Source organism: Drosophila mauritiana, chromosome 2L (genome assembly GCF_004382145.1).
Source record: "Drosophila mauritiana strain mau12 chromosome 2L, ASM438214v1, whole genome shotgun sequence".
NCBI lineage: Eukaryota > Metazoa > Arthropoda > Insecta > Diptera > Drosophilidae > Drosophila > Drosophila mauritiana.
Genome location: NC_046667.1, coordinates 3,685,066 through 3,711,195, shown reverse-complemented (window position 1 = coordinate 3,711,195; position 26,130 = coordinate 3,685,066). Strand labels below are relative to the sequence as shown.

The 26,130-nt window shown below is 44.5% G+C and overlaps 3 protein-coding genes and 1 long non-coding RNA gene across 13 annotated transcripts; 1 reads left to right on the top strand and 3 right to left on the bottom strand.

Moving 5' to 3' along the window:
• Nucleotides 1–51: 51 nt before the first annotated feature.
• LOC117150982 (protein bowel) lies at nt 52–12,361 on the bottom strand. Of its 4 annotated transcripts, none has more exons than XM_033318176.1 (4): nt 12,271–12,361; nt 11,371–11,604; nt 3,552–4,438; nt 52–2,272 (listed from the first exon to the last, which is right to left on the bottom strand). In XM_033318176.1, the coding sequence occupies exons 3-4, from the start codon at nt 4,403–4,405 to the stop codon at nt 892–894; spliced, it is 2,235 nt and encodes a 744-aa protein (XP_033174067.1). In that variant the 5' UTR covers nt 4,406–4,438; nt 11,371–11,604; nt 12,271–12,361; the 3' UTR covers nt 52–891. The 4 variants fall into 4 exon arrangements, with proteins under 4 accessions (XP_033174067.1, XP_033174068.1, XP_033174070.1 ...); XM_033318177.1 differs by having other exon boundaries at nt 12,191–12,334; XM_033318179.1 differs by lacking the exons at nt 11,371–11,604; nt 12,271–12,361 and adding an exon at nt 4,992–5,199.
• Nucleotides 9,478–10,082, top strand: LOC117151018. Its single transcript, XR_004460801.1, has 2 exons — nt 9,478–9,761; nt 9,825–10,082. It is a non-coding gene; the product is annotated as an uncharacterized LOC117151018 (long non-coding RNA).
• Nucleotides 12,362–14,022: 1,661 nt separating the features above from the next.
• LOC117150978 lies at nt 14,023–26,057 on the bottom strand. Of its 7 annotated transcripts, XM_033318169.1 has the most exons (21): nt 25,405–26,057; nt 25,271–25,317; nt 24,682–24,819; nt 24,439–24,620; nt 24,204–24,377; nt 23,213–23,293; nt 22,845–23,155; nt 22,328–22,649; nt 20,783–22,253; nt 20,491–20,729; nt 20,195–20,319; nt 18,304–19,709; nt 17,984–18,173; nt 17,282–17,416; nt 16,886–16,969; nt 16,646–16,771; nt 16,009–16,421; nt 15,742–15,947; nt 15,510–15,673; nt 15,282–15,423; nt 14,023–15,220 (listed from the first exon to the last, which is right to left on the bottom strand). In XM_033318169.1, the coding sequence occupies exons 1-21, from the start codon at nt 25,460–25,462 to the stop codon at nt 15,169–15,171; spliced, it is 6,066 nt and encodes a 2,021-aa protein (XP_033174060.1). In that variant the 5' UTR covers nt 25,463–26,057; the 3' UTR covers nt 14,023–15,168. The 7 variants fall into 7 exon arrangements, with proteins under 7 accessions (XP_033174060.1, XP_033174054.1, XP_033174056.1 ...); XM_033318163.1 differs by lacking the exons at nt 16,646–16,771; nt 16,886–16,969 and adding an exon at nt 23,555–23,692 and having other exon boundaries at nt 20,141–20,319; nt 22,809–23,155; XM_033318165.1 differs by lacking the exons at nt 16,646–16,771; nt 16,886–16,969 and adding an exon at nt 23,555–23,692 and having other exon boundaries at nt 22,809–23,155.
• LOC117151006 lies at nt 17,459–17,837 on the bottom strand. The gene is made up of 2 exons (XM_033318213.1): nt 17,747–17,837; nt 17,459–17,694 (listed from the first exon to the last, which is right to left on the bottom strand). The coding sequence occupies exons 1-2, from the start codon at nt 17,811–17,813 to the stop codon at nt 17,507–17,509; spliced, it is 255 nt and encodes an 84-aa protein (XP_033174104.1). The 5' UTR covers nt 17,814–17,837; the 3' UTR covers nt 17,459–17,506.
• Nucleotides 26,058–26,130: the final 73 nt, after the last annotated feature.

Genomic DNA, 26,130 nt, shown 5'->3' with positions numbered 1-26,130 from the left:
TTTAGATCACACTTCAATGAAGATCCCACCCAAAAAAATGACATGCAATAGTTTTTCATTATTAATGCATACTTTATTTGAAATCAACTAACTCGCTATGGTTTGAATAAAATCATTTAAAATTGAAGGAAGACCATGGAATTCTATGGGTTGCTTAACTCTTAAAACTTAAGCCTAATTACATAAGGTTCAACTGGAATGTTGCTTGTAGTTTGATTTTGTTTATGCTCTGCTTTACACTAACTTTTACTTTCAACCATTTTTTTCCCTACAGCAAAATCGATTTACGATTTTGTTTACTCATTAAGATTAGCTTACCGGATAAGGAAACATAAATAAAAAATTGGAATTCACTCAGCAAACAGCAACACTTAGTGTTGGGCCACACATTAAAAACTAATCGATAGACTCTCGTACTAAAGGCTTAAACATTTAAATGGGTAGATTTAAGCTAAGTTCCTAACGCATAAGAGCTCTATAAAATGCAACAACGGAGTTTGTTTCGCTTACAATTATCGCTTAGGGGTGTAACTGTTTTTATTACTTAGTTTAGGTTTATTGCCTTGCCTAGACATTGTACTAAAAAGTATTAAACTGTAGATGTAAATTTATTTTAATGTACTTGTGGGTCGAAAAAGGGAAAACCCTCGTTTGACCATTGGGAACAATAACTGTCTGATCAGTTGTAGAAAAATCGGTTCATAAGACCTTCTAAATGAAATACCAGAACAACAAACGAGATGTATGTATTTATTGGGAAAACTAATGCATATCTTTTTGATATTTCAAATTCTTAAGAGCTTTGATAAATAGTTCCCAAATTGTGTTGTTTTTCTATTCCGATTTTACCTCCATTTATGGATAGTTTACTAGTTCTTTCTCAGTTTACTTCTAACGTCTCATTATGTCCTCAATGCTGAACCCTGTTCTCCTTGGTGGTGCAGGCGGTGGTGCTATGGGCGGTGCTGCCACTGGTGGTCCCTTTTCGGTGGTGGCTCCACTGGTTTCCGTACTCGGTGGTTTGCCCAGGAGTTGTCTGGGCGGATGTCGCGACATATTCAGTGCATATATGCTGGGACTGTCCACGAAGGTCCTTTGGCCCAATACAGGATGGTGGTGCGGATCCATCAAGTCCAAGGTCGGTGCCGGAAGAATCCTCTTTCGCATGGGTATCGATCCCAGGAAGCTCGGCATAGCTTCATGCGGTGAATGCAAAGGTTGATTGGGTGGTTTACCCGACTCCGGCTGGGTTATTATAGTGGGTGGTGTATGTGGTGGCGGTGGAACACCAGCCTTCGAAAGGTTCAAGCTCTTGTGGTGCAAGTCGCGTCGAACGTGCAGAATGGGCAAATAGGGATCCCCGTTGGGTGGGAGTAAGTGTGGATGTCCTGGGTGCTGGTGAGTCGGTGGAGGAGCTCCAGGTGGTGCGGGCGGTGGTCCAGCTGCCCCAGGTGGTACAGGATATCGCACAAAGGAAGGTGGAACGGGTAGGCTGGTAATGCCAGAGTTTCCAGGCTCCTCCTGATGTTTCTCGCCATGTGGCCGCATTGTGTAGGTTTCACCACCCTCATGATGGCAGTGGGTCACTCCCTGGCGTTCCGGTTTGGCGCCCACTGACGAGGATGATTGCGATGTGGCGGCAGCCTTACTCGCCTGGAAACGCGCCACCAGTGCCACCTCTGCCTGCTCCTCGTCCTCGGGATCAAAGTCGTCGTCCTCTTCTCTGGGCAAATCGTGTACTCTTGGCAGATCCTGCAGTTCCTCTTCCTCGTCGAAGTCATCGAACTCCTCTTCGCTTTCCTCCTGATCGATGGCTGCCTTGCGCTTGAGTCTCATTCTTTCGGACTCCGATTTCTCACCCGATCCTCCAGACTCGCCCAAGTTGTGAACTGGCGACTGGCGAGGCGAGTCCACTTCCAGCAGCGAATCCTCCTCGTCGCCACTCAAATTCCTGGCCTCGTCCTCTTCGCCCACATCCACATAGTCCCCGGAGTTGACCTCACCCACCGCATGGGTCAAGGCATGGCGTCGTAGGTCGCAGTTCCGGCGAAAAACTTTGCCGCACGACGAGCACTCGTAGGGCTTGTGATCCGTGTGGGTGAGCAGATGGGTCTTCAGGTTGGAGCGCTGATTGAATGATCGACTGCAAACGGGGCACTTGTGGGGCGATTCCTCCATGTGCAGGATCTTATGGACAGCCAAGGTCCTCGATTGGCAAAAGCCTTTGCCGCATTCCGTGCATTTGAAGGGTTTCTCCTTGGAGTGAATATACCTGGGCAAATACAAGTGGAGAAACAATTAGACTTTATTGTTATGGCGTGGGCGTTTTTCTGGTAGCTGCAATTGGTAGCCCAGGTTGACAGTTATCTCTGCTCAAATGCAGCCTTAACTTGAAACGATAAAGCTCACTGATATACAGCTTTCCAATACACTACCCTAACTAAGGATATAACTGGCCAGAGCAGACAATAAAATAAATAATATATCTAATACTATAGCATATTTCTTCTCATTCTTTCTTTTTTAACATAAAACTTAACCCGGATTTGTTCTAACCTTAAACCCAATTCTTTAAGGTTTTTCATTCTCTTAACTGATAGGGTATTTAACTTTCGTGCATGCGATCTGGCTGCATTAATTTTTTATGTTTATGGCGGCCATCTTGGCAATGGCGTCCACTTGTTGTTGGATAGCAGCAGGCACAGTTAAAAGTTAAAGTCCCCATCTTCGACGGAGCCACAGATTCAGCATCGCATCGGAGCAGCAGCAGCTGCTGGTGGAAAAAAAAATGTATAAAAACCCAAAACAGGTTCTGCCTCCGAAGCCCCGAGATTCTTCTCCCATGCTCCGCGCGTTTCTGGTAAAAAATACAAAAAAGTTAAGAAGAATTAGCCCCGCGGCAAAGCAAACAAACGACAAATGGACCGATACCGAACGATCAAAAGACAGAACGCTCGGACAGGCCGACACATTGAAGCCGGGATGCTGGAGACCTGCTGCCTGGCATCGGCATGGGCATCGGATCGGCACCGGGATACACAGACCCGATATATAGCCCCAACCCCTTGGCCATCCCTCAATTTTAATGCTGGTGGAGGAGCCCCAAAGGAAAACCAACAGAGTTAATTAACTTTGTGTTGTACTCTGCGGCCAAGTTGGAGTTTTACTGGCCGTCAGAGGAGCTCTGATTTTGGGTCCGCTTTATGGGGAAACTTATTTGAGTTGAGGTAGGAAAATTCGTCGTAAAGTCTGAACATTTCCTGGAAAATTCCTTATGGTAAAAGGGGTCTTTTGAAGCGATTGTCTGATATATCTAAAAGTAGTGTTCGCCCTTCCCTTTTGGCCGAGATTTTTGTAGCACCTTTTCAGAATGTGTGTATAAACTTTCTAGTAACCAATAAATTGATCTAATTATCCTTTGCCTTTACAGGGTATTCCATTATTCGCCATTCGTTCACACTTTGAGCACCAAGAATAACTGCAGGCCTGATGGCAATTACCCGAGCAGACTGCCCCCTTTTGTGATTTCTTGTACCCCAACCTCGACTCACCTGTGATCCCTCAGGTGATCCTGTCGCCGGAACGCCTTGCCGCAGATATCACAGGAATAAGGCCGCTCGTCCGTGTGTGTCCTCTCGTGGATGAGCAGATTGTACGACTTGGTGAACTGTCGGTTGCAGAACTTGCAGATGAACTGCTTTTTGGGCCGGGATGCCCGACCAGGAGCGCGTAGCAGGCGTCTATCGAGTCCTGCATGCATTCCAGGACCCAGGCCAGGTGGAAATAGAGCTGCGGCGGCGGCTCCTGGCGGAAATGGAAAGCTGCCGGCTCCCGTGGGCGAAGGACCCGGTCCGGTGAGATATGGCGGAGGTGGCACGCCAGCTGGTCCATACAACACCCCGGGCGGTGGCACACCAGGACCGCCGGGTCCTCCAGGACCTCGGCCCAACATTGCCGCCGCCGCAGCCGCCTCCCTTAAGGCCAACTCCTTCCGCTTGTCCGCCATCATGGCAATGATTTCGTAATTGGAATTACTACCCGGACGCACCTTTCCGGTGGGCAGAACCGGCACAAAGGCAGAGATCTCGCGGTGGTGCGATGGTGGTGGCGGTGGCGGCGGACCATGCAGTCCGGCCAAATGCTGCTGATAGGCCAGCTGTGTTTCATACGCCGAGATCCGGCTGGCCGATGAGTTGCGCGAATCGCCGTTGCCATTCTGGGAGCCACCATCCGATCCTCCGGATCCGCCGTTTCTGTCCGCCGCACCAGGAAGACCGCCGCCACCCACCGCCGCCGCTGCCGCCGCCATCGAGTTCATAAACTGATCCATCCGGGAAGGTCGCAGCATGGGTATTGCACCGCCTCCTCCGCCGGAGATCTCGCTGGATGAGCTTTCCGTGGGCATTATATTGGAGGGGCTCTTCACATTCCGTTGGAACTGCCGGAGATAGGGATAGAACAGAAAGAGCCGAAAATAAAATAAGGGTGGTGGTAAATAACAATTAGTACACGATTGTGCTGGGTTAATTGGGCTCTCGTTTTTTCGAGGCTTATCTTAATTGCGAACCGAGTGCAATAAACAGATATTTCCACGTTGTATTCTTTATTGCTCCTAGGGTAGTACAGGGTATGATAAAAACTCACGCAAACTGGTTTAAAATAGATATTTCATTATTAACTTAGTTTTTTCTCTGTGGGAAGTTTCCTTGTAACTGAAATATTGATGATCTTGGTTTGGTAAGGCACATTATATACTATAGAATATTTACTCTTTTTATCGCAAGCGGTTGTAACTCACTTTTAGATATGAATTTCTTCAAATTTGCTTTTTGCACTTCTTATCACAGAATTAAACAGCTTTAATGGCAATTAACTTGCAAATAGCCCAAGATTATCACTTTAAAGCAAATCTTTCAAAATTTATCCACGTGAACGTGATTTAGTAGACACAAAAAAAACTAAAATGAAAAAATAATTTTCTCGAAAGTTACCCATACGATTCTGAGAACGTTTTGGTATCACAGTACGTATATTTTCACAGGGTAACTAAGCAGTTTATCACATTATGGCCCTCGTCTATGGGGTTCTTGCTGTGTTTTTTCCATAGGAATTTTATTATTATTGTTGGTTTATTATTATCAGCGGCGGACTGCCGACGACGGCGAGTGAAACTAAACTGAAAACGAGTCGCAGTTTGGCACCGCGATCGGTTGCTTCCAGTGCGCAGGTTAGATAAGATTGTGCGTCTAAAAAAACCTGCCTCCGAACCTCTGAGACTGAGTAAGCAGCACAGTAGTAACGATATAAACACACACACACACACACTCTCGCCCAGTTATATTATATATGTGCCTGTGATATATGGCATATCGGCAGATACCCTGGCACACTCAGATACAAAGATACAGATACAGAGGCAGGCAGCCAAGTTGCCGTCGGTTTTGGTAAATGACTCGAACCGAACTCGACCGACTGCTTACTGGATTTACGCAACAGGAGCCTCGACTTCTGAGTGCCTCAAAAGAAGAAGGGGCAGTGGCAGAGGCAGAGGCAGGGGAAGGGGCAGGGGATCGGGTCCCGGAACGTGATCATCACGATAATAACAAAATAATGCACATAATAATGATCACAATGATGGCCGGACCATAAAGTTTGTGGCCCCATCTTGCAAACGCTTCTGGCTGCCATCTTCCCAACGCCTTGCACAGCAAAAAATGGCAACAATATATATATTTTATGATCTATCGTTTAAGATATTCGAAAATATAAAAGTAATATTTGTTATAATATTAAAAGAATTTATAGCAATATGCTTTAAGCAATGAATTTTTGGCCGAAAACTAAGCCCCATATAACAAACATTCCTCAGTGAGCCATCCTTTTCTTTCGGTGCACTATCCTCATTTAAATGTACAACCAGTTGAAAAAAACGCTTTAAAAATAACCCAGCTGTCGGTGCAATGAGTTTTGCTTATCATTTTGCTAGAATCGTTCTCGCTGTCTCGGTTGATTTTAATGCAAAATGCTGCAACGTCATTAAGACCAACATTAACATTGGGCTAACAACAAGCGAAGTGATCGTCATAGTTGGTTAAAAATGAGCTTAGCCAAGATTTTGGAGAGGCGCCTATTGTTGAAGATACCGTTCTTTCCGTACGGATGACTAGTCATTGTGGGGGTCTTATCTATGGAAATTATTTTGGCATTGTCTGGCTGGAGAGTGCGCTGTCAGATTAGCTCTATAAAGTAGCTGAGATCATGACTTGAACATGAGTGTATCATTGTTGTGGGGGAATGACTCTACGGACCACGTATAGTTCAAGTGGATGAGGTATATTAATTCAAATAGCTGTTAGATGTGGGTAGGTCTTATCGTGCTCCATATCAGGGAGTCTTTGGTAGACAACGGAGTACGCAGTTAAGATATTTGGTAAATAGATGATCTAATTGTAATATTTACACTAGAAATGCTTACGAAAACCATATCGAATCGTTTTTGTGTTCCCTTGTATGACTAGCACATGCCAAACTAATCGCCACGTTTATTAGATAGTAATTGGATAATTCTTTCAGTTCGATGCCTTTTGATGGTAGCAGCACACATCGTACTGCTAATCTCACCCATGCGAGTTCTCCTGCCCTCACTGATAATCTGTCGCAGTCTATCTATATTGGATTCAATAAAGAACATATCTGATCTAATAAATCCCCCAACTTAGGGAACCTTCGCTGTAGATGAGCGATGGCCCCGCCAATGCCTCATTCGATTACGATCCCGATAATCCCACTCCAATTTGGGCTCACGTATTTCTGGTAGCCTCGAAAAAAAAAAACTAAAGCGTAACCCGTTTTGGGTATTTATATATTTTTTTCCGATCTCAGTACTTTTTCTAGGGATTGTTTCCACACTTTTGCATTTACGACCGCTTTGGACCCACGTTTCACCCCACACCCTGTGCACATACAATGTACAATTCAGCGTTCATTATCTTTTTTGAAACATCGGCACTTTTGAAAACGTCAAGCCAAATAAGAAAAACAAATAAAATTCATGTAAATAATGGACATCATCAGCAAAAGCGACGGCACGTAGACTGCCGTAGAAATATTGAGAGAGAGTTGTGCGCACAGATACAGATACAGATGCGGAGATACAAAGATACTCGTACTCAAAGATCCACAGATACGTTTGCGCAAACGGTTGCCCAGCAAATGAAGCCAAAGGCTTAAAGTTTCCAATATGTGTGCGTCTGAAGCTGCACTGGAAAAATTATTGTGCACTCCATATTATTTATATAATATAATTATAATAGTTCTGGGAATTAGTAGGGAGGTAAAAATACTAATTTGCTCTGACTTTTTGTAAGTTTCCTTTTTTATGTTTAATTGCAAACTACTATTGAACTCGTTTCTCTCTCTGTATCGTACATATAATAAAAAGAGCCAGAAGACCAACTACTGCTGGGAGGAAAATAAAAGATATCGAGGAGCAATTTGGCTGCCACTTTTTTCCCTCCTCTTCTTTTTGAGCCGTCTTGCTTCTTTTCCTTGGATTTCTGGGTCCGGGATCGGTTCGTTTGCTGGGTTTTTGTGTGTAAACAACTGAGGCCAGCAGAAACCCAGGGCCCAGCAGAGTGAAAAGGTTTCAGTTGATAAAAAAAAAAACAGAAAAATATACAAACACACAGACACACACTGGGCAAACGGATTTAGTATTTGTATAGAAAACGCAGAGAGCTGAGGAGGCGAGTTTGTCCCTCTGATGATGGCCTACGATGGCTGGAAATGTCCATGCGTCTTACTGCCCAGTGAATATGCGTTGAAAGGGGTATATCAGGTTTTCCCTGCCAAGACATTATATAACCTTTAATATCTTAGAAGGATCTATGTATTTAAAGGAAATAGAATGCTTCTGAATGACTAGAAAAATAATATTGAAAAAAATATTACTTAAAGTCAGATAAATCCCATGTTACCCACTAACCGGAGCTTAACTGTTTTCCAACTCATAAAGATTCTTAGGTTTTCAAAATAGGGACCGTTAGCTAGAAATACCTCCCACAATTTTGAGGCCGAGGTACACCCGTTGTCTATCAGTAAACCTTCTTTTCGGACCTTATCTTCTGGGCCGAGTGCTTACCGGGCCCCCATATGCACTTCAGTTTGCTTACAAAACACCGGCCAACAACAACAAACAAGCCAGAAGATGACGACGAAGAAAAGTGGAGTGGTGGGAGGAGTTCCCCGGAGGAGGAGAATGGGTATGGGTATGGGTATTACGGGTGAAGGAATGGAAAAAGGGTCGCCCAGATCCGCTGTGCAGTGCGGAATGCTCTTGGCCAGGCTGTGTTTTAATCCCTTCGGGATACTTTTTCTTCCTCGGAGTGTGTGCATATGTTTGTGTGAAGGTAGCTAATAATCAAGACAGCGAAGGAGAGGGGGAAAAACCGCCGCAGACTTATAATTATAGTCGAAGAGGAGAACCGAGTAAAAAAAAAGAAGCGAAGAGACCTGCACTTCACATGCGTTAATCTGAAAACCCTTTCGGGCCCAAGCAGCATCTGAGATTATAGTCAAAGCTATTAAAAATCTAGCATAATCATTGCCCTCGGTGGAAAGCAAGTTGCGTTGTTGTTTTTCTTTTTTTTTTTGCTTCCAAGGTAGGCAGGCGATCTTCCTGCGCTGCCTTGTCTATAATTTTCTTGATTAATATCCATGAGATTTACACATTTGTAGTGCTGGCCAGAACCCCGCACCTCACCCCTCCACCCAGCGTTCCTGTGTGTGCTGGCCATTAATTTAAAAAGCTTTGCTAATTTCGCGGGGAAATCTGGAAACGAACAACTGCTAATGAAGTTTTATGGGTTCGGGAATGCAGCTGCAGCAGGATTGATAATGTCGTTAGCATAAATTGAAAATGCTTTCAAGTTACGACCAAAGATTTGTTATGATTAAAGTATGGAGCACGCGGAGTGAGCAGAATATCCCCAAGGGATTATTATTAAATGATAAATGGGATAGACAGATAGCCAGCCGAAATAAATATATTTTACAAAATTGAATTGAAACCTCCTTGGGATTAGCAGAATTTCAGACAGTTAGTTCCTAAAATTGAATTATTTCGGCTTAACTTTGACTCTTTCTAATCCCTCTTGAAGTAATCCACTTTGAATGCTAAGCCGATCTCCGTATAAATTCCCTTGTCATATTGTGCTGCTCCTTTCATTCGAACTAAATCCATTCAAAAATTTCACCCTTGAATTGAGCTCTTAAGATCTTTTGTTGGCGGGATTGCTACTTTTCCAGGCAATCTATTGTGTTATAATTTCAATAGGTCCATTCTTAGTTATCTATTGGAAGAGTTTATGCTAATAAGTGTAGAAGCACTAAGACTATGATTTATTAATCCAAATGCAATTGGATTATGCTAATTGCACACAAATCATGATCGTGGGTACACATTATTTATATATCTTTTTCTTCCACATCTTTTGGAACCCAGCCCAAAATTTAATATGTAAACCTATAATCACCTTTCCGCTGTCTGATTTCGTTGATAGAATCAAAAATTCATATTCCCTAGACAACATCTAATTCCCCCATCAAAATTGATGAGTTCCCCGTTCCAGAACAACAATAAATGAACTGGTCTATCAGGTGAATTATACACACGTGCCAAAACGAGGCGTGTCCATATAGCCATTTCAATTTAAAAACCGAATATGGCGATCGCTAACGAGCCATTGTTCTGCGGCTTTATGGTAAATCTAAATTCATCAACTATTTTGTCACGATTTTAATTAATTTCGATTTTCCTGCCACAGGGCAATTAACAACATTTTCCCCTGCCGCTGGTGCAACCGAAAAATAATAGTTGGTGGCCCAAGATGGAGAGGAAAACCCACCCAAAGAGGTTAAGCGCAATAAACTTTTATGGTACTCCCTTTCTTATGCTAAAACTCTTTTTGGACACAAAACCAAATGGCCCATAGAGCAAGACAATGAACATCCAAAATAGATCTCCACTGAGGCAAAACAAAAGCCAATAACTTTATAGAACCGCAACCAAAAAATACAAAAAAAACGCAGACTGTGAGAGCGCGGGAGGCGTTTTACAAAAAAAGCTTAAAAATGAAGGAAAAAGTAAAGCATTTAAAAGAAATCAAGAGATGTAGATGACGATGATGATGATGGTCTGAGGTTGAGGCTGAATCCGAATCCGAATCGGTATCTGAACCCAACAGAAGCTTGCGGCAATTGCGTTTCCTCTTTGGCCACACGTTCTGGACAATTAAAGCCCCAGCCGAGCTCCGAATCTGAATCGAGCCATGTTAAGACCGCGACCACGACCGAAAACCGAAAACAGAAAACCAAAAAACCGGATTCCAAGCCGAGAAGGAGCGAAAAAGACGGCGAGAGCGACCACTGGCCACTGGCACTGGCTACAAGTGAACTGGTTTACAAAGAAAAGAAACAGAAATGGAAGAAACATGTGAAAAATCACGATCTTTAAAACCGAAGACCTTAATACCCTTGGCAAAATAAGTAAAAAATACGATATATAGATCAAAATAGAGTAGACTATAGACTTGTTGAAAAAAACACTAGAATAAATAAGAAGTTTATAAACTAAATTTCCTAATATTGATCTCGCTTGAATATATATTTCTAAGACCTAACGAGATGCTACAAAATTTTGCAATAGGAAAGATTGGTAGAAATGTAACGTTATTACCACCGATTAACATTTTTAAACAATATTATAAAAATTGTCTATACCATTTTCAATCGAAGTACCCATACCGAGAGCACCCATAAGAGACCCCCAGAATTCCAAGCGAAGGTTTTTCGAGTCCGGCTCGAACCGTCCAACTCGAACTGAGCGCCACAGCAACAACAATGGGGCAAGCGGGTGGTTCAGGATGGTGGGGAAGCAACGGGAGTTGCGGGGGTATGGGGGACGTACTCCACCGTGGACTGTGCGGCACCACACTGAGTTCAGTGGCAATGACAGTGGCACATGCAGTTGTAGTGGAAGCCGCTTGTCGGTCGACAGTCCACCAACCGCCAACGTTGTTGCGCTCTCTTTCGCGTTTCTCGCCCCGTCTCTTTCTGTTTGTGGAGCAGGTTTTGAGATATATCTGGGCTCTTTCTCTCTCCTTCTCTGTCTGCGTACTCGTTATATTTTTGTACTCGCTGCCTTTTTGGCCAACGCAAAAAATACCAAAATAAAAAAATAATAAAAGTAATTAGCTAGCCCTACGCCACAAAAAAAAAAAAAACAACACAAAATAATACAAGTAAAAATAAGTGGTGTGGAATTTCTGTGTTCATCTGGGAGGGCAGGGCCTGTTCTCGGCGGAATCTTACCTGTGGGTTAAGCAGAAGAAAGCCCCAGGCTCTTTGGGCTTTATCTTTGCGTCCTCAAGTATCCAAGTAGTTTTTTCAATATGTTTCTGCTGGTTTTTTGTCAGTTTGTAAGCTCTGAAATGCTTGGCATTGTTTTTGGTTTATAAAGTAGTAATTTATATCATTTAAGTGGCACTTGAATTGTATGTTGTTTTTTCTTGTTGTATTTTTTTGTAAACTTCTGTTAATAAGATTCTGTGAATTTAAAAGAAAATAATTTTATTAAAATTTTCAAGGTATCTGTTGGAAATTTTTTGTTATCTTTTCAGCTTTGATTTTAGTTTTAACAAGTATTTCACCGAATCACTCTGAAGTAAATGTATTTAAAAAACACGCACACTAAGGGACAATTTTGAGATTCAAATCACGGCACGATCGCCGCAGGGGGTGGGGCTGAGGGGGCGGCAGGGGGGCGGTTACGGGAGCAGCAGCAGCATCAACGGCAGTCAGCTACCACAAACCACGTAGTTTTTTTCCTTCCAAAATCCACGTACAACTCGCGCACAAACACACGATGTATTTGTATCTCACAGATATGAAAACCGAACGAAGAAAAACCCGAACCGAAACCTCAACCTCAACGAACTGAAAACCGAACGAGAACGAGAGATACACGGCAGCTGAAATGTGTTTTTCTACATTTTGTTTGAAATAGGAGCTGAAGCCAGTGCAGCTACCAATTCGCTCCTCAAGTAGTCCCAAACTCTTCCCACACACAGAGTCAGTTGCAGTTGAAAAGCGCTTTTCTCGAGGCAACTGGCGATGCAACAAGTTCACTCACACACACACTAGCGCTCTGGGCCCGCTCAATAAGATACATCGGCGAAAGATACAGATAGATATAGAGCGAGAGGCACTCACAATGCAGTTCACTTTTCCAACAGCTATAACCAGCGATCCGCGCGCAGGTGTGTTGGCCACGATCAACTCTCGAAGACTGAGCCACGAACCCAAGCAACAGAGCCCGAATGGAGAAAGAGAGAATCGAGAGAAGCGGGCTGAGAAATATGTAGAAAGAGACAAGCGACGAGTAGAGAGCAGGGGCACTAAAACCAGCTTAGTGCACTGTGGAAAAAGTTTTAATTTTCTTTAATATCTGAATCTAATATTGTATATAATATAATATATAATATTATAATATATATAAGTGTTTGAATATACTAGTTAAAAAATGGATGCATTCACATATTCTTCTGAATTAGCTAGTTACTTATATTCAGTTTGAAAATAGTACAAAATTTCTCTCAGTGGAGGAGAGGAATTAAGCCGAACTCAACCCAAACCCAACCGGCCGCCAGTCGCACGCTGCTAAATGGACGGATGGGCCTGTGGACGGACTTATATGGAGACTGGCACTGGCGGAGCGTGGAACGTGCATTCGTACGACGAGTTATTGTCAGTTAGAGCGCTACCTGTTTACCGACCGACTACCGACTACCACCGACTGCTTTTTTGGGCCCGGTCGAGAGGGTAGGGTACAATTGGCCCGGGTGTTGCCAGATTGCCGTTGCTGCCGCTGCCCATGGATCGTTATGGTGGCTTCCCCCGAAAAGGAGGAGGAGGGTGTAACTCTGGTAGTCCCCTGTTTATTGTTATGCCTTTTTAGTGGGGGTGTATTTTGTTCTTCGGCTTTTGTTGCGGTTTCATTTAGGGGAATGACTAATCAGAAAGCATTTTTAGGGAGGCAAGGTGATAAGGTTTCTTCGAAGAAGGGGTTGCGAAGTGGAAAGTTTGGGTGAAATAAAGTGCATTACTCACACGACTTTATCTATTATGACAAGTTTCAATATTCTACTGATAAGTAAATAATTGGAATAATTAGTTAGTAGCTTTATGGAAAAATATTTCTTTATACGTATTTCAATATACACTGATGATTAATAGGCAGCCGAGTTGTACAATTCAGTTATGGAAATAGGTCGTAAAACAATATAAGGCTAGAAACCATCTTATCGCCAGACTGACTTTTATTAATGGTAATTAGTCCTTATAAATGAAGGCGAGCAACGGAATTTGCAAAAAAATTAAAACATTGGTAAATTATTGATTCTAGCTAGGGTATGCATATAGGTCTTATATTATTATAATAGACTATATAATTTCTATCCTAACAATCTGGCAACCTCTGCTCGCAATGCAGCATCAATGCGGTCAAGTGGTAGAAGAAAAGACGGTAACAGAAAGACCAAAAATCAGCGAGGGTCCAAAAGTAGAGGGAGTTACGTTTCGGACACGACGGTGATCATGGTCGTAATGATTCATTCATTGATTCATTGATCGCATTCGAAATGCTTCGTTGGCCCCAGCAGGTAGCTGGTGTGTTTGATACATTTGGGCTGGGCCTGGACCGAATCCGAATCGGATTCGAATGGGAATCGGATCGTTGAGCCAAATTAATGATGTTTAGATGCATTTCAATGCCCCCGAGCTGTCAGCAAGAGGCACATATGTCATTTGTTCTTGGTATATTCTTTATTTAATAATTAAAGCTCTTATTTAGTTTTCTTTTTCCTTTCTTGTGTTTTGTTTTTGCTGTCTCGTTTTCCACTCGATGAGTAACAACATAAAATGGCTGACTCTTATGTATATCATATAATCATCATAATGCATACATTTATTATCTAATTTTTTACGCCTCGCCGAATTGGAAATCTCTATTTAAAATATATAAAATATATATTTATATATAGATTCGCTACCGTATTAATAAAAACGAAAAGAAGCTTCAAAATTGTTGCATCCTCACTCAATCTCGGTATTTGAACACTGACCCAAAAAAACAGGAAATCAGCATTTTAAAGATCATATCTTTATATGACAAAGTAACTACTGGATTTCGAATTAATCGCTATTATATTATTGTTTGACCTACTATGAACGTTGATGTGTGTGTGTATGCTTGTGAATGAATGTGTATCCTAAAAAAATCCAACATATCAAAAAGCTAACTAATCCTGGCCTATATCGTAATCGCGACTAACTAATAATCGTTTCCAATAAGGACGAAAACCGTTGTTATTTATTATTCACAAAATGGTGTGCTTAATGCGATGGAAGCAGCTATGGAAAATGGGAAAATCTTCTTCGACTTTGACAACGACTTTTCGAACTGTTACACTCTGATAAATCTGAATTTTGGTCTCGCTTGAGCTATTTTCGTACTATTTTATTACCCTTTCTGTAAATAGACATTTATCTAAAAAACGTTTGCATTGCCTTGCCTTTGCCTGGATTTGAGCCATTGAATACCTAATCATTTCAATTTGAATTTGGATTTAGCCTAGCCGAATTCTATATACATTAGACAATCAATTTGGTCTGCTGTACGATCATTTCTCTCATTTGTTTTGTGGCTAAATATATTCTATGTATATAAGTGACAAGACAACCTCACTAAACATAAGTTTTGTATATATATATATATGTATGTATATATGCCATTTGTTGTAAGCTATATAACAAGAATACACACCAAAAATGTCCTATCGTATTCCTCTATATGTGTATATATCTGTGTATGTACGCCTTGTTCAAAATAGTTTTAAACTCGATTTGAATGACCGACTAAATTCCTTGGACTATGCAATCGCCTATGCCTAAAACTAATTGGTTTGCTTGGCTTAAGTTCTAAGTGTTGTTGGTAGTACCCGTACTAGTGTCGAACAAGTCAAGTCGTCCCCTCTAATCCATGAAGTAGCTAAAACTGCGACGCTTGAGTCGGCTGCTCAGAGCCGATCTGGAGCGTGTCTTTAACCTTAGTTACCCGGACTTTATCCAGCGGTCAATGGAGTACTCCAGTGCGGATATCCAGCTGTTGGCGGAATACGGTACAAATATGACTTATTATTTTGAATTTGTGCGATGTGACGTACCGCTTCTTATCCATTTCGCTTTCGGTGCAGAAGAAATAGTGACGCAATTTCGTCTCTGGTGGCACTATCTCGAACGAGTTCTTCTTGCCGGATGCATTGGCGGACATCGAGGCCACTTTGTAGCCGTGCAAGCAGGCCATGCCTAAATAGAGAAATGGCATTAATTGCTGGCCAGTAGTCAGTCAGTCACCTGCTTTCTTGCCGGCCTCATTGTTTGAGTTGACTCACCGAATGCACTCTTGCTATTTGCATCTTGGTAAAAATAGAGGCAGGCATCCTTTAGAACGCAATAGCGTTTCGACCAGCCGCACCACCTTGAGCCCAATTTGAGTAAGTAGCCGAAGCAGTCGGGCCGCTGAATGTTGCTGGGACTCTGGTACAAGCACCGCGCACTGTGAGGGAAGTGATGTGAGAGAATGGATCAGTTAAACCGCCGTCTCCGAGATCAATGTCCCCCAACCTCTTGTCCAGCCACTGGTTGTCCTGGGAGGCCGCTTGCCTGAGCAGCTGGAGCCACCTGTTCGCCATCTCATCGGAGTCGGCAGCCACGTACATGGGAATACCCTCGCCGGCATCCACTTTGAAGGCAAAAGGCTTGCCCACATCCACCGGACACAAGTCCACAGTGTGCTTGGCCATGATCATGGCGCCAACGGGTTGAGAGTCCTGCCGAGTTTGAAAATCATTTAGAATGCAAATGTATTGCATATTTCATAACTATACTCACATCTTCAGTTTTGTAGTAGTACAGACAATTATCGGGTCGCAGGGAGAACCAACGACGCACCCATTTCTTGGTATTGGGCGCTCCCTTGGCCTGTCCACTCTGCCGCCACAGGTATCCACTAAATATGGGCTGACTTGGCGGCTCCAGTTGCTCGTGCATTAGCACCCCAATGGTTCGGGCCACCTGCAGTTCCAGCTTCTCGCAGCCATCGTGTGCGATCTTGACCACCTCGGTGTGGTGCTTGTCCAGCACTTGGACGCCATTCACGGAGATGATGATGTCGCCCACCTCCAAGCCAGAGCTCTCAGCCGGAGTCTCCGGTTCGATGGCGGCCACTACCACGGGCTTGGAACCGTGAATACGGAAGCCAAATTCGCCGGAATCGCTCTTGACCACCACGGTTTTGTCCACGCCTATATACAAAGTATAAAACATGGTTAAATAGAGAATGCTTTTAAAATTATTAATAAATATTTAATTATTTGGTATCCTATTATTCAGTATCTGACAAAACTATAATAATAATCGGACAATTTTTCTTCTAGTGCATGGATGATTATTTTTAGAGAATGAGAGAGTGAGAGATTAAAGTGATTTGTGTTATTTTATTTCCGGATTTCGTCCGGACATTATTTACCATGTGCACCGTTGCTCAGTTTGGTTATCACATAACTTTCGCGTGCCCAGACCAAGAGCATCAGTTTCAAGACCTCCTCCAACTTTCTTCTAATCGAATCCGGCGTGGAATTGGACGCTATTAATTCTGTTTGGTAATATGCAAAAAGGGGAAAATCAAAATAATACGAAAACTAAAAAAAAAAAAAACGTAAGCAAAAAACGTTCAACGGCAACGTTTGATTTTGCACTGTTTACTAACCAATCATTTGGCCTGAGTATTGTGTAAACACCACAAAAATATTCCGAAAACTTTTCGCACTTATTTCTTTACATTTGGCCCAAACCGAAGTGCCGAACGGGAAGCGTTGCGGATTTTTTATGGTTGGCACACAACAAAGCACGCACCTCAACTATTCTCGATAATAGAGCCAAAAAACTATGGGTTGTTTTTTTCGGTCTGTCTATCTATGTATGCCAAGTGCCGGTCATGAAAATTCGGAGCGCCATGCCATTCATTATCTCTAAAGTTCTCCCACTTGGCGCTTTTCCCCAATCTCTCTCTCTCTATTTCTCATTCAAAAGCACGTTGTGCCAAAATTAGAATCTTGTTTGGGTGTCCGAACAGGGTGCTCCAAATGGGGGGCACTAGACTTACGGAAGCTGTTGTGCTTCTGGCGGTGGTACATCTCCAATGTGCAGCGTCGCTGGACGAGGCGATGTAGGATCACTTGGTACTTGGCATGGAAGCCCTTCTCCGACTCAGTGGAAGCTCTGCGCTCCCTGGAACGGTCTGTAAAGAAAGAATATTCTTGGCTTTACTTTTGAAGATTATTTTATTGCAGTTCATACAGCTTGTGATTATGTTAATAACAAAACATGTTCATTCTTTTGCCAGCTCCTCCTCGCACAACTTCTTGCAGATATCTTTTGTCGCAAATCTTCTGATTAAGGTTTGACAGGGATTCTTGATTTTGTAACAAATATTTCGGGATTCACTATAACCATACAATACTAGAGAATCCTTTCCCGTTATGCATCTATTCACTCTAGGCGACAGACCGCAAATGGCTAAAAAATAAAATTTATAGCTAAGAACACGTTATAGACACCCAATGCTTACGATCCTTAAGGGTCAAGACATTCAGAAGACGCAATGCGAGTGAGAGGATAAAAAGATCAAATTTCATTCCTGTTCTATGGTTTATATCTAAGCTTTTCCATTGAAATGCGGCTATAAGACCTGAGTAGGAACATTTTCCTAGTCAACTGTGTCGAATGCTATTCGTTTTGGAAAATGTAATATACACCTCCCATTTACCTTGTTTCTTTATCGATTATTAATCCTATTTTAACTTACCAAAACACTGATGGTCCAGTTGAGTCCACAAGTCATCGTCGGTCAGTCGTGTATAGCGTCCTGCGTCGTAGTGTCCCTTATAGATAATGTGCTGGCTCTGTTCCGTATCGGGCAGGACACAAGGACTGGAGCCGGCAGGACGCAGGACGGGGGTATTGGGAAGACTGGGAATGCGTCCACGCTCCTCGCTCTGCAAAAAAATATTCATCGAAATTTTCAATTCATGATTGGTTACAGTGTTTTTATAAATTAATTTATTAAGGTGTTTGAAAGTATGGTTTTTTTAGCATTCATAGACATCTTTATCTTTAGAGACCCACCTTTGCCCTAATATTCTCCTGCCTGGTTTTGTAGTGCCTGCCCCTTTCTCCATGATACCGCTCCTCGGATCGGAACCGCTTGTCCATCTTTTTGTACAACCGCTGGGTGGTCTTGGTGGTCACCGGCGAGTCGGCGAAGTCCGAGGGAGGCTTGACGATGTCCTGCTCGATGTAGGGTATCGACTCGACCGAGTCACCAGCCAGTTCGCTGATGGTGTTGCTCTGCTGCTTGCCCTCCATCTCCTTGCCGCAATGGTGGCAGTGACTCTGCTCGCCACTGGCCGCATTTCCATCGGCTTCGCTGTAGAACACGGAATCGGATCCAGGCGACACGGAGCGCAAGGACTCAATGGACTTGGCCTTGAGCTGAAAGGTGTCCGATGTGGACTTCGATTGGGTGCCACTAGTTGTTGGCAGCTTGGGCGACAGCAAGGATGTGGGCGTTGCGCAACTGTGTGGTTTCTTCGCCGGCAATGGAGCCACTACTGCCTCAGGTTGTGTAGTCACTGAGGACTCCGATGTTGGTAACTTGGATGCGGACGATGGTGCTGATACGGATGTCACGGCAGTGGTGGTGGTTCCTGCCACGGCGCCAGTTGACATGCTGGCATCTAGCAGCAACTCTGTGTCTCCACTGCCGCTGCTTAAGCCGAAAATAGTGGGCGTGGCACGACTCCTGCGTACCGCTGCCGCCGCCAGGACATCTTCCCGTGAACTTTTTCTCAACTGCCTGCGTATCTTGGGACGGAAGCGTTTCATTTTGCTGGGACTGCTGCCATTGTCCATGGTTCCAGAAATCGATTGCTCTGGCGAAGTGATCTTGCTGGATCCTGTGGGCCTTTTAATGGGACTGGTTAGGGCACGCATGTTCTCCTTCTCAATGTCCAGCTTCATGCTTGTCTTGCGCCTCTTTCTTTCGTCTTCCTGTCGCAGGCGGCGGGCCTTGCTCCTGGTGCCCTGCTCTTCGTCATCCTCCTCGTGGGGACTCTCGTAATAACCGGACGAGGAGTACCGCACTTCGCTGCGCTCATCCTCCGATATGGAATCCGGCTTGGGCTTAACTCCAGGCGGTATGCATTCTGCTGAGCTTACTTTCATCTGGGACGTTCCCGAACTGGCCACCGTTTGGGGCAGACTTTCCTTGGCAGGAGATTTGATGGCCGCTCCCGAGACGGGACAGCTTCCTGAAGAGGTGGTACTACTGATCGAGTGCGATGGCGATTTCCTGGTCAGCTCTGCCACTGAACCAATGGGCGATTTCAGTTGGGCCTTGGTAAGAGGGGCCTGCTTATCCCGCTCCTTCTCGTCGTGCTGGAGGAGATCCTCCCGCATGGAGTATAGGGAACTGGCGCTTTCGAAGGAACTGCCGGCGTGCGTCTTCTCTAACTGCGAGCTCTGGGTGGAAACTGTCAAATAGAAAAGGGATTTACACCTTAGTTAATAGGGATCTTTGAGGAAGGGTATTAGGCACAGCTAAAGCATTGCGGGCAAGGCATTTGATCAGGCATCAACAACATTTAACTAGGGAGGCGAGAGATAGAGAGAGGCAGACAAAGTTGAGATGAGGTAGATGAATTCTACGGTCTATTAGCTATAGGCTGTACGAGTTTAACACTATGGCGATAAGCAAGGAGGCGGTGAAAGTGGCAGTGGTTTTTTGGAGCAATGTCGGTGGAGTGGTGGCCACGAACACAATTCGTTTTTGATTTCTTAACACTCATTCATGGATCAAGACTTGGATTATGCGCATTGGTACGAGTTCTACACACAGACAGGAACACGAACACACACAGCACGAGTACGGGTACGAGTACGTATCGGATCGGGAGGCCCAAACCTGGCACTTGTGTGGTCGACGATGAACTGGTGGTGGTCGGCGGTGTCTTAATACCTGGTGTGCGTTTCGAGGTGTCCGTGCAGGTGGCATACTCATCTGTATTCGTACTGCACTCCGATATATCTGCACTCCTCGCATAGTCCGTGGCGCCCATGGGCAGGAACGAGGCATCCGAGTGTCTGTCAAGGAGTAGTAGATATATTAAATAGATTTAGTCTTGGCCAAATTATAACAATAGTTGAATTTTAGGGATTACTCTTCCCCAAGTCAGTGCAATCGTATCATATCCAATGCATACTTTTGGGCAGATACTGCATATGAGATCTTATCAATTGAAACACCATAGTAACCTTTGCTTGGCGGCTCCACTAGTGAACATAAGCTGTCGGGCGTCCGGAACCGATCCCCTGGCCACCATGCTCCTCTTGGGCAGCGGTGAACTTACGCAGCTGTCCAGAATCTGATTTGTAGATGGAGTTACGGCGATGGCTGGAGGTGGCATCATTGGTTGTGTGGAAGTGGGCCTCGATGTGGTTGGTGTGGGGGTCTTGATGATCTTCGGCAGTGTTTGTAGGCCATAGGTGGGACTCTAAAGATGACATTATAGAAATAAGATCCACTATGAGAATATCATATACCCACTTGTTCCTCAAAATCCAGGGCATCGGTGTCCACCGAGCTTCTCTGCTGATGCTGCAGCAGTAGGTTCTTTCTCTTCGAAGAGGGAGTCAACAGCAAGTTGGAACTGTAGGAGCCATCGGATATGTCCCTCTGTTCAGCTGTCAAGACAGTAACCTGCGACTCATTCCATATGCCATCGGAATGATCGCGGGTATTGTCATTGGCCAGCGAGTCTGAGGAAGGATAAGTTGAGACATTGGCCAGCAGCTCATCGCGGCAAGGACTGGCCGGAGTTGATGGGAGTCTCAGGCCAGTTGGTGTGGGAGTTTCAGATGCCTTGGCCTCGTAGTCATCATCCAAGCTGACAGATCGCTTGCGGAATTGCGAGCGTTTGTCCTGGATATTCTCCACATCTGGCTGAGGAGCCACCCGGCAGCCACAGGGCGTTATGTTCTCGTACAGCGGTTCCTCATCCTCCTGCAGATCTGTCTCTAGTTTCTGCTCATCTTCATCGATCTCCTCGCCGTCATCCTCCTCTTCGGGCTCGGAAACCTCGTCTTCGTCCTCCTCCTCATCGCTGGGCTCAAGTTCAACTTTTCTCACCTCAACTTCGACTGGCTGTGACTTGGGCTTGGGCAGGGTCAGAGCTGCCGCCTGTGCCATTCGCTGCTGTTGCATCTTTTTCATGGCGATCTCCGCCTTGTGCTGCTTACGGTGCTTCAGCTGGAGCTTGGGACTCGGCTTGGGCGAAATGTGCGGCTTAAAATCAATAAATATCTCCTGTTCATCCCGCACTTCTTGAACGACTGGCGGCTCATCCGGAAAACAGCTGACCTTGTCGCGCCTTCGAAAAGAGCTCCTTGGGCCAAAGCCATCGATGAGCTTCTCCGTTTGACCATAAACCGGCATGGATTGACGCCTCAGATCATCGCGACGAAATGGGGAGTCTATCATCTGGGGCAGCATGGACATCCGGCGATGTTGGGCCGCCTGCTCCATGCAGACCTCTGAGCTATAGCTCTCCGTTTCATGGGGATGATCTTCCTCCTCGTCATAGTACTCCTCCACATCCTCGTCGTCGTTCTTGCAATACTCACTTGGTGGTGGCAATAAATGCGATTGGCTAAAGTCCAAGGGAACACTATCGGTCATTAGTTCCGAGCTCTCGGTGATATGCCTTCTAGGCAAGCTATTGGAATAGAAATCCGTATGCGAGGTACACGCTCGTCGAGGCAAACTGTTGCTCTCGTAGTCGAAACTTTCATTCAGAGCCACTGCAGCAGCATTCACATTCACATATTCCACACTTTGCTCGGATGGCGAAGGACGTGTCCGGCTCAGGTGCTCCATTCCCAGTCCGTAACTGTGGGCATCCAGCAATGGTGGCGGCGGTTTGTAGTACATGATGTTGTTTTGGGCATCCGAAAGGGTCTGCAAAGGGGTCACATCCTGCGACTGAGTGCGGTAGATCATCTCATGCGGGTATATGGAACTGTGGGTGAAAACGAATTTTACATTCAGAAAAACTCAACAACAAAGTGAATGTGGTGCTCGAAAGCAACTAACCCCTGTTGATAATGATGCGAGGAGGTGCCATCCTTGCCATTGGGTATTTCGGAGAGGCTTTTCGTTAGTTTTTTGCCATTCTGCAGGCCGTTCGTTTGAGCCCCCTGGGAAACCACCTTAATGCGATGTGGTGGTCGGGGACTCAAAGCCAGGACCTGGGTATTGTATCCAATTTGCCCCTGGCGACGGGCTGCTGCATCTGTTTGAGTGGCCTGCGTTTTCATGGCATTGCGGAACTTCTTCTCGACGATGAGAACTTCGGGACTGGGCAGTGGAAGAGCCAAGGGCAGGGGCTGTGGAATGATCAGTCCGACCATGTTGTCTGAAATTCAATAAGCGATTACGATAAATACAAAGTAATGGAAAAGATTACTTGAAAAATACATATAGAAGTAAACTTCTTTTGTTTTGAGAGCCAAAAGTGCCTAGCGTTCTTCTGCATTGGGTAGTCTTAATCTGATAGGTGCTTCTCTCATCGTACCTGGGCGTGCTGGCAATTGGGTGTCTAAATCCTCACCTGGAATGGGCTGGTGCAGGTGTATCGGAGCATGGTGGTGCTGGCATGGCTGCAGTTGAACTGGTGGTGGCAGCCAGGTTTTTGGCAGGGTGGAGCTCTGTTGCGGCTGCATCTGTTGCGGTTGCTGTTGGGCTTGGAGCGGGGGCTGGAGGGTTTCGTACATGGAGCCCGTGGCAATAATGGGCTTCTTGCCCCCAATTAATCTCTCCTGGCTTCGGGCCGTTTTCAAACGCCCTGAGGATCGGAATCCGGCATTCACATTGTCGAAACTTGTGAGTGTGTGCGACCTGGCAAAGCTCACGTGTTTGGTTCTGCACAGAGGAGTTGTTGAAAGACGATTTCTCGAGGGGCTTATCCCAAGGACTTACCTGACATTTCCGCCCTGTTGTTGGTGGTGGTGCTGATGGTGTGTGGTTGGCATTGTGGCGTATGTGGGGCAGTGATACGAGCTGTGGAGTAAGCACATTAGTGGGATGTTAAGCAAATAATCGTGGCAATGTTTTAGCATTTTCAACACTCAAGCATTTTCTTTAAATTTATTCATTTTATTTTTAACTAGATTGTTTTTGCTTTTCGGTCACGTGCAGACACATAACATAAATAAACGTTTTTAATTAGCGCACTTTTTTTTATCAAAGTTTGTTTTTCGCAAATTTTTGCATACATATCTTATTTAAGTATTTTGTTAGATTTTAGATCACTTTACATACCAAACATTTAGATTAGCGATTTGATTGGTGTGTGATGTTGGTGGTGTAGGATTTGGTGGAGCGCAAAGCTCGACATAATAATTCCGTAGCAAAACATCCTGGTAAAAGGATTCAAGTGGTGCTGTACAACAAGTTGCCCTTTACACATTTTGATCATTTCATTTAGTATTTGGTGGGGTTTTGGTTGTGGCAATATCAATTGATAAATTTTGGTTGATTTTTATAGTCGTTTTTGGTTTTGAGGAGAGAAGGACAGGTGGATGAATAACGAAAGAGTACACGAAAAAGTATTTTTATACAGCATTTCTAGTAGGTGGTTTATCAGTGGTTTTTCGAGTGGTTTGAGAAGAACTTGGAAGCAAAAAGCGGCATTATGCAATGGATGAGTCGAAAGGAAAGTTCAGGCAAGCATTGCAAGCGACTTACATATATATACAAAACAATATATATATATATTTACATAGATATCGGGAAAGTCGAGGTATTTGGCGAGCGACAGAGAGTTAGTGACTACAGATAGTGCGACAGTAAAGCATGATCTAAGCGACAGTTGGCATAGCATTTTACGGTTTTTGATTAGGGTTCTTTTTTGGTTCTTGGTTATCTGTTTCTGTATCGACTTTCGATCGCCTGGCCAGGCGGTCCATACCTGTGGTCCGATTGGTAGTCGGGATTGTTGTTGGTCACCTGCTGCTGACCAATCCAGGTGTAGCGTCCACCCAGGTCCGCTTCACCCGATTTACCAGTGCTCAGAATCGAGGCCGGTTGACGGCGAAAATAGGAACTTTCCAATTCGTGTGTGTCCGTGTAGCTGTTCTGGTAGCTGCAAAATAGACAAATTCTCTTTAGTTAGCACATCTTTGCTGAAATATTTTCCCACCCACCGTGGATATTTTTCAAATGGAGCATAGGCCGCCAAATTCTCATCGGAGGGCACCCGCCGACCCACACAGCCGCCCAAAAAACTGCCCGATTGCGTTTGACCGCGTCGCGAAAGGCAGCCAAAAAACCGTTCCCGCCTAGGACGCTGCTCTATGCTGTGCAGCTGGCGATCTGTGAGGCAGTACTGGGAAGTAAAATAATGTTATACATACAATATAATACCAAGAGCATCATATATATTTCACCTGTTCCCGAATATCTCCGCGCGAGTAGACAGAAGTGTGAGGATGCAACTCGGTGGACAGCGTATGGCGAAGTCTTCGGCGACCAGTGTGTTCATCCTCGGAGTCGTAGCTGCGATCCATGTGGCTGGAGTAGGTGGTCTATTTGGTAGATATAATACGAAAAAGGTTAGGTGTTTGATTTGAGATATTTATAACTAGACACCCTGTCGTATACTTAATGTGTCTCACAATAATATTACGTATACGCTCAGTGAACCCATATAACAGAAGAAACTTAAAGCTGGAAGTTCAAGATGAAACTATTTTACCTGAATCTGTATAACTGTTACACTTCCCTGCCTATATACTTTTATAATCCTGGCAAATCCCTAGTTTCCATCCTAGTTTTGGCTGCCCTCTCCTGAGCTCTGCTAATGTACCTTGCTGAGTTGTCCTTCCCCACTCCCCAGACTTGCAGCAAAATAATTGTGTCAATCACTCGCTATGACAGCGCCTCCTCCGCCTGACAGAAATTAATTTTACTCGCCGCACACTTTGTGGTGTTTTGTGTTTGGCGTTTTGGCGAGGTGGTCTACTTATGAGTACGAACCTTGGTGGAGACCTCAATGTTGCCCAATGACACAGCATGATGCAGACCTGTAAATGAAAAGGTCGTTGTTTCATTTGCCAGCGGAATAAAAGATGTGATTATGTGCCTTTGAGCCGGGGATGCCAAGGACTCACCAGTTCCAGTCGTTGATGTTGACGATGCTCTGTTTGTGCCACGCAAGGCAATATCCATTTTCAAACGGCAACAAAGGAAATAAAATGGAAAAGAAAATAAAAGCGAAACAGGGGCAAACACACACACACACACACAGGAGATTCTATATATATATATCCAGGGAAATCCTTCTTGCTGCCTCCCTTTTTCGTGTCAATTGTTTGGGCCAGGCTTTGAAATCCTTGACTTTAGCTGCTCCATGATGACTTCAATATGGATGATTGAAAAACTTAATTACTACGAGTACGGCCTGTTGTTCGTTGTCATTTGAATCGCTTATCCAGACGGTTTCGACTGCGTTTGTATACTAATCTTCGTGGACTTATGCAAGGCAGTCAGCAATCGATATTCGCGCTGGCCAAAAAAGCGATGGAAAAGCCGTAGGAAAAACGCAAATTCGACGCTTTTTGCTAACGCTTTTCCGCTGCCTTTTAATTTGTGAATGTTTTTCCGTGGAGTTGCGCTGGAGTCTCGTTAATTGTTCTTAAATTTCGCTGAGTTGGCTGCTTTTCACTGGGTTTTTCTCCATTTTTTTCGGCTGGGGTGTGTGTGTGTGCTGCGTGGCTTGAGTAACCCGACAGTTTTCACGGATTTTCCGGTCTCGAAAACACGCTCCACACTCGACGGCGCTGATGCTGGAACTGAAACTCAGTCAGCATTCGCATTTTCCGACGCACCGAGAGAGC

Bases quoted from the DNA above. Each gene is read 5' to 3' on its own strand.
- LOC117150982 (XM_033318176.1), bottom strand. From the start codon at position 4,405: ATGCCCACGGAAAGCTCATCCAGCGAGATCTCCGGCGGAGGAGGCGGT. The intron at 2,273-3,551 runs GTGAGTCGAGGT...GTATTTGCCCAG, and splicing joins GATCACCTGAGGGATCACAG to GTATATTCACTCCAAGGAGA.
- LOC117151006 (XM_033318213.1), bottom strand. From the start codon at position 17,813: ATGAAATTTGATCTTTTTATCCTCTCACTCGCATTGCGTCTTCTGAAT. The intron at 17,695-17,746 runs GTAAGCATTGGG...TTTATTTTTTAG, and splicing joins TGTCTTGACCCTTAAGGATC to CCATTTGCGGTCTGTCGCCT.
- LOC117150978 (XM_033318163.1), bottom strand. From the start codon at position 25,462: ATGGATATTGCCTTGCGTGGCACAAACAGAGCATCGTCAACATCAACG. The intron at 22,254-22,327 runs GTTAGTTGCTTT...TTTCACCCACAG, and splicing joins TCGCATCATTATCAACAGGG to TTCCATATACCCGCATGAGA. The intron at 15,424-15,509 runs GTGAGTCAACTC...TTCTCTATTTAG, and splicing joins AAATAGCAAGAGTGCATTCG to GCATGGCCTGCTTGCACGGC.